Source organism: Echinops telfairi, unplaced genomic scaffold (assembly GCF_000313985.2).
Source record: "Echinops telfairi isolate 266 unplaced genomic scaffold, ASM31398v2 ScPeMD7_7469;HRSCAF=8507_1, whole genome shotgun sequence".
Classification (NCBI taxonomy): domain Eukaryota; kingdom Metazoa; phylum Chordata; class Mammalia; order Afrosoricida; family Tenrecidae; genus Echinops; species Echinops telfairi.
In genome coordinates, this window is record NW_022111373.1 from 31,247,645 (window position 1) to 31,254,960 (window position 7,316).

The window sequence follows — 7,316 nt, forward strand, 5'->3', positions numbered from 1 at the left end:
AAAAATAAATAAAACTATCTAGATTAGAAGGAAAGATATAAAACTGTCTATATTCACAGATAAAAATATCATGTACGCAGAAAAGCCAGTGGAATCTGCAAAAGCACTACTAGAAATAAGCTGGCATTAGCAAAGAATTAGGCTACAACACCAACATAAAAATCTATTGCAAAGGTAAAAATCTATTGTGAAGACAACATCATAAAGAGTAAAAGATACTTTATAAGAAACATACAGCAGCCATCTAAGTGAGGTATCAGATAAGTCCACATAAAAGGTACACAGCTTACAAGGACCTATATGTGACCTCCTCCCTGGGGGACGGACAACAGAAAAGTGGGTGAAGGGAGACACTGGACAGGGCAAGATATGACAGAATAATAATTTATAAATTATCAAGAGCTCATGAGGGAGGGGAGAGTGGGGAGGGAGGGGAAAAATGAGGACCTGATGACAGGGGCTTAAAGTGGAAAGCAAATGTTTTGAGAATGATGAGGGCAATGAATATACAGATGTGCTTTGCACAGTTGATGTATGTATGGATTGTGATGAGTTGTATGAGCCCCTAATAAAACGATTAAAAAATAAATAAATAAAAGGTACACAGCAACCTATGTGATCCAAAGACTGTAAATAATAAAACCCAAGATTGGAGGAGGGAGTTGCATTAGAGCTTAAATTCTGAGCACATCGTCTGCAGAAGGCTACAGATCACAATCAAGGCCCAAAATTCAATTGCAGAGTTCATACATGGATAAGCTTCCACTAACTTACCTCAGACCATTGACCAGGGATGTGAATAGTCTTGCCCTCAATAGTGTAGTGGATTACTGCAAATATAGTTAGGTTAAAACTTGACATATGTTTTCCGTTTGGATCCATTTTTAATTTGTTCTAGTTTCTACTAACTTCTGCTATCATTTGGATTAAGGTTTTTCTATGTTTTATTTTGTTGTCTTTGGGGGAGTTTTTTATCATTTTCCTTATATGAAATCCAGAATAGGTATATCTATAAAGACAATAACTAGATTAATAGTTCCTTAGGGTTATGGAAAGGTAGGTTGGGGGTAATGGGGAGCTAATAATAATGGGTACAAGAATGAAGTAAATGGTCTAAAATGGATTGTGGTGATGATTGCCCAACTCTTAATATATTTCAACCACTGAATTGTATGGTCCATGAATTGTATGTTAGGAAAACTGCTAAAAAATAAGGTATACATAGTGGAAAAAGCACAAAAATATATACAATGGAAGAAAATTAAAATGCACAAAGGATACATAAGATGTGGAAAAGACAATCAAAAGCCATCCTACAAAAAACACATTATAAAAAAATCAATTAGTTCATGCAGTCAAGTTTTAGAAAAAGAGGTTAGATTGTCCAAATATAAAATCTATATGGCTTAAAAAACACACTCAGGTTCTAACAACCAAGTATTATACCGTTTCAAAATGCAATAGCTTACCTCTCTAGCAGCACAATCATGAGGAGCTTCTTCTTTATTTACTTTTCCTTTTGGAAATCCCCAGCCTGACTTTGCTAGGTATCCCTGAACCAGTAGTACCTAGAAAACCAGCAGAGACAAAATTAAAACTTGCCTGTCTTTCTCAGGATCTTTTCTAGATTGAAAGTGTTTGTTTTTTTCCCTCACTTGAAGTACCTGTTACCACCAATACTTACACACTTTCCACCAGTCTGGAGTGTGCAGGAAAGAATTACATAAATTTTGAAAATATATTTTCAACAATGAAATAGCATTTCTTTGCATGAAGTCACACGGTAACAATGATAAAATCTTATGAGCGAGAATCAAGCTATACTAAATTTGAACAATTTGGCCTTTTTGCAATAAGATCAAAGGATATCTTAAAACCTTAGTTCAAAACATTATGCATGCTTTGCTGTATATATTGGAAACCTTGAAAGAAAAATGTAAAGAAAAAATTTTACTTAATATATTTTATTAGTACGATAATATAACAACTATTCCATTAAAACAGTCACTATTATTTTTCTCACTCACATTTTCAAGTGTTTCATCGAGAATAATTGCACCATATGTTGGTACTCCCATTTTATATTCCTTCCATTCATCCAAAACTTTCTCCACATCTTCACCTTGAGGCAGCAAAAATGGACAATGACTGAAAAGTATAATTGGTGTCAAGGAAGCTACTTTCTCTACTAATACATCTTGAGCATTGACAGAGAGATCCATCTACAACAACTGTGTATTTTACATGAAATTACTCAATCTTAAAATTTCATCTGAGTTCAACCTTTTCCACATGTTTTCTCGTCCCCAGACACTGTTAACAAACCTGTAATTAATCTAGAGATAAAGTTGAATCAAAACGTTTTGGGTGCTCATAGCCTGGATCCCTCTTCACTGCCATCAAGTCAATGCTGACTCACAGCCACCACTGAAAGCCCAGTCTTTCTCCCTCAGAGCAGCTAGTGGTAACAACTACATCACCAGGTTCCTACTAAATTAACACAAACTAATGTGAACCAGATGAACTCAAGTACTCAATTTGGAGGTTGAATTCATCAATCACAGAGTAAAAGTATGCTAAACCTGGTAAGAAGCAATAAGGGTATCCTACATTTATATTGGTATGAGGTACAAAAACACAAAGGAAATCATTAACTTTCAAAAACTAGGGATAAAACTCTATGCCATTTGAGTTCTTCACCATGTACATATATTGCTTTATAATTAAATATTTTTTAATGAAGATTAAGGATTATAGAGAGACGTAAAGGCCTGGTGGCATAGTGGTTCTATCTCGGGCTGCTAACTGCAAGGTCAGCAGTTTGAGCCACAAGCCACTCTGGAAGGAAGTTGGGGCTTTCTACTTCTAAAGGAGTTATAACCTCAGAAATTCACATGGGCAGTTCTCCCCTATCCTACAGGGTCGCTGTGTGAGTCAGCATCAGCTCAAGGGCAATGAATCTTTGATTGGTATGGAGCGGTATTAAGGAAAATAAAGCCAGTTTCAAAAGTAATTTGCTATGTCCCCAAAATGAGGCAGTACAAATTTTTTTTAAAACAGTAAATATAATCTAAAATCCTGAAACTGCACGTATATTTTAGGCTTATACCATTCCATGTTAATAAAAGCTTCATTACCATACTATTAATTATAGAAGGTGTAGGCAAAATTAAAACTTGTTTCTCAAAGTATAATTTATGTTTCTTAAACATCTTCGATCTTTTGATAAATACTTCTATTCCATGTTCTCATTTTGATGTTAGAGGAATATGAGCCTGTTTTCAATTGTCTGGATGACCACCTATATCAGGAGTTCCTTGGTTTCAGAAGGTAAATGCCACTATGAGGGTACATTAATTGCTATGGGCTATTAAAAGACACAATTTAACACACACTTAATGGATTAGAGCCAAAGAACACACCCAAAAAGCTACAGAGAGGGTCCATAAGCATGAAACAGAAGTAATGGAAGAGCTGGTGATGCTCCCGAGGATGGGAGGGGAAGAGGAGCTGATACCAAAGGCTCAGCAGAAAGTTAATGTCTAGAAAATGATGATGGCAGCATATGTACAAATGTGCTTGATACAATTGATGTTTTGAAGTTTGGATTCTTATAAGAATCCAATAAAATGATTCTTATAAGCCTCCAATAAAATGATCTTTGGATAAATTTTTTAAATAACTGGTACTATATGCCTGTTAAACTCAAAATATCCACAAAGAAACCAACTTCATAGTCACAGTATGATCAGGTCTAGATTAAACAAACACATTAAAAACATTCTGCATTTAAATTTTTATTTTCGTTTTATAGTAATACCAAGAACTAGAGAGCCTCTCACCCCCACCCCATCACAAATAGCCTCACCAAGAAAATCAACCACCTTTGCACAGGTTTCCAAACTTTTCTGGCTTACTGTCCCCTTTTTAGGAAAAAGAAAAAAAAAAGTACTAAGCATGCCCCTAACGATTAAAATTGTTTGTATGAAAGCCCTTCAACCAAGATAAAATATAGGTATCTGCTTTTGCCGCCCTCCAGGATGATTCCAGCACCCTCCAGGCGCAGCATCCCCTACTTTAGGAAACACTTAGCTATAGCAGCACTATAATATACACTTTAAAAATGCATGCCTGTATTAATCTCCCTGTAATTATTCAATGCCTTCATTTTGGAAGAAAAAGGATAATGTTTAGATGAAACGACAGACTTGCTAAGATTCTGAAAGGTATTTCCCAATACAACTTTGGCTTTAGATGTTTAATAAATGTCCTCCCAGTCATTATGAAGTATAAATTTAAAATATTTCCAATTAAGTTTTTAACCATGGATAACCTGATATAAAAAGACTCAAGAACAACGATAAAACTCACAATTGTTTAAGAGAGGAAGAAAAGTTTGGGGATTTTCCCTGTTCTCTTCCTGAGTTTTTGTTTTGTATCAATGCTTAAAAGAGTGCTTTCCTGCTAAATAGTCCCAGGTTTAAACCCATCAGTGAAAACCGCATAAAAAGGGCCCAGTGATCTCCCATAAAGATAGCCTATGGTGCAGTTCTATTCTGTCCTATAGGGTTACTGTGTTTTGGAATCAACTTGCTGCAATACAACAGTGCCTAAAATGTTTTAATTGTTTATTTAACTAGTCTAATACATGGGTTCTCTCCATGAATCAGAATCATTCTGAAAGCAATGGAGTGGGGATTTTTTCTTTGTTTTTCCATATGTGTTGATGCTTTTATTTTTTGGGATCTTAATTCAATTCACTCATATGAATGGGAATTTTTTTAAGTACCATTTTTATTTAATAAGCTAAATATATTCATTTAGAAAAAAGTCTAAACCATGTGATAAATACCATTTCTGACTTTTACTAAAATTCTTAACCACTACTTGATATCCGAAGGGAGCCCTGGTGGCATATGCCTTGAGTTGCTAACCACAAAGCTAGTGGCTCAAACCCACCAGCCAAATCATCAGGAGAAAGATGAGGCTTTCGGCTCCCATAGATTTACTGCCTCAGAAATACAAAGGGAAGCAGTTGTTTTCTGTACTATCAAGACACTGTGCATTGGACACTACTAATGGCACTGAATTTGTTTTAGGATCTGATTTCCTTAACCCCCAAACCAAATTATTTTTGAGATTCCAACCTGGACTACAGAGGCTATAAGAGGCTGCCACCAATTTACCAGTCACCCAGAGTCACTTCAGTTTAAATATAGAACATAAGAATTTTATGCAAATGCTCCCTTGTATTATGCATATTCCTTCAACAAGTCACTAGTTTGTCTAATCTCTACATTCAAACAGTCTTTGCAAACACTGTGACAAACTTGCTCTCGGTATAATCATGCCGTTATTAATAGCTCCTCTCACACTCTGCAACCTCAATTCTGATTTCCTTGTCTTTCATATCTTCTACTTCTGACATCATTTTCCACAACTACATGCTGAACCTTGAAATTATTATTAAATAGTCTATCAGTTTGATTAAAACTCTGGCCACAACCTTCTAGTTTTCTTACTACACTGTAATTTCCTGTCCTCCCCACCATACCCCCCAGCATCAACCTACTTTTATTTTCTTCCATAAACTCCATGGCCCATCACATTTATCAATCCCTTACCAATATTCTGAACTCTTTTTCTTCAACTATTTCCTGAATACAACTCTGAAAACATCAATACACCTGAAGAAATGGGAGTCCCTGGGTGGTACAAATGGTCAAGTGCTTGACTACCAACCCCGAGGTTGGGAATTCAAACTTACTCAGAAGTGCCTTGGAAAAACAGACTATCGAGCAGTTCTGCTACACACACACACACACACACACACACACGGTCTTCCTGAGTCGGAATCAACTTGGCAACATCTGAAGAAAAATCAAGATTCTGGAACAGCGAGTAAATGGCAGAGTTAGGATTCTGAGTAATCAGGCTTCACCGCTCGCACTATTAACTTAGAACATGAAGCCTCTCCATTCCAAAATCCCCAAGGTATTACCAAAAAAATCAAACTCACTCTCGGCAAGTGGATTCCAACTCAAAGCAACTCCATACAGGGCTTCCAGGACTGTAAATCTTTATGGGAACACAGCCTCGTCTTTCTCAAGCATGTAGGTGGTTTGAACTGCTGACCCTGTGAGAAAAGCCCAATACCTAACCCTGGTACCGGGGTTCCTACAAGGTACCACAAACTCAGCTTATCCATAACTGAACCCAGTGCTTCCCCCACAAAAGTTCTCCTCCTGTATTTCCCTATGAATAGGAAAGCACTCTTGTCTACTCAAACTGCTTAAACTAAAATCCTGGATACTACTTTATTTCTTCTACTTAAAACATACAATTTACCACCAATGTTTACCTCCTACATATGCTAAATTTGACTTTTTCTTTTTTTTTTTAATTTGACTTTTTCAATTCAGCTCTACTGTTTAACAGTTCCACCAGTCTTCTTATTGTGAAGTAACAGGTAGGCTTCTAGTCTCTCGTCTCATCTTCCTTCAATTCACTGTCTACATTACTCCAAAGTGGCTTTCAATTATGCTTTTGGAGAGAAATAATGTGGCAAAATGTTAACAATGGGCAAATCTGCAAAAAGGACAGTTTTTCATCTTTCCTGTAAACTGAAGCTTTTTTCATTTAAACAAACAAAAAAAAACCTCCTGTATTCCTCTATTGCAGATTCCTGGTGGTCTAGCAGTTATACATTGGGCCACTAGCCACTAATTGCAAGGTCAGACGTTCAAAACCACCAGCTATTCCTCAGGGGTGGTGGGTGGTGGTGGGGTGGACAGGGCTCATAAAGAGTTAAGTCTTAGAAATTCAAGGAGGCAGTTCTACCCTGCCCTACAGGGTCACTATAAGTCTGCACCCATTTGCTGGCAATGAATTAGGGTTTGCTTTCTTTGTTTTTGCAGGGGTGGAGGGGTGGTACTCCTCTAATAAGGATCCCTAATGGTTAGATGCTCAGCTGCTAACTGAAGGATCAGCAATTTGAACTCACCAGCCAGTCACTCCTCCAAAGAAAGATGTAGTAGCCAGCTTCCATAAAGGCTACAGCCTTGAAACCCTTCTGTGTCGTACAGAATTCCAATAAAGTTGAAGCTCACTTCATAGCAATGAGTTTATTTTGTTTTGATTTCCCACTGTTCTTATAAGAAGTCAGGGTAATATTGTGGGTTAGGCTAACAGCAAGGTCAGTGGTTCAAACTCACTCATAAAAGATTTAGTCTAAGCGGGCGAATAAGCAAATGTGGTGAAGAAAGCTGATGGTGCCCGGCTATCAAAAGATATAGCATCTGGGGTCTTAAAAGCTT

At 36.9% G+C, this 7,316-nt stretch overlaps 1 protein-coding gene across 1 annotated transcript in view; it reads right to left on the minus strand.

Moving 5' to 3' along the window:
• The window catches only part of DCP2 (decapping mRNA 2), a 61,616-nt gene that overhangs the window by 35,654 nt on the left and 18,646 nt on the right, over positions 1–7,316 (minus strand). Inside the window, exons 3-4 of the mRNA XM_004706579.2 lie at positions 2,028–2,155; positions 1,470–1,568 (exon numbers count right to left, since the gene is read on the minus strand). Of these exons, the coding sequence (XP_004706636.1) occupies positions 1,470–1,568; positions 2,028–2,155 (227 nt within the window). The remainder of the gene's footprint in view (positions 1–1,469; positions 1,569–2,027; positions 2,156–7,316) is intronic.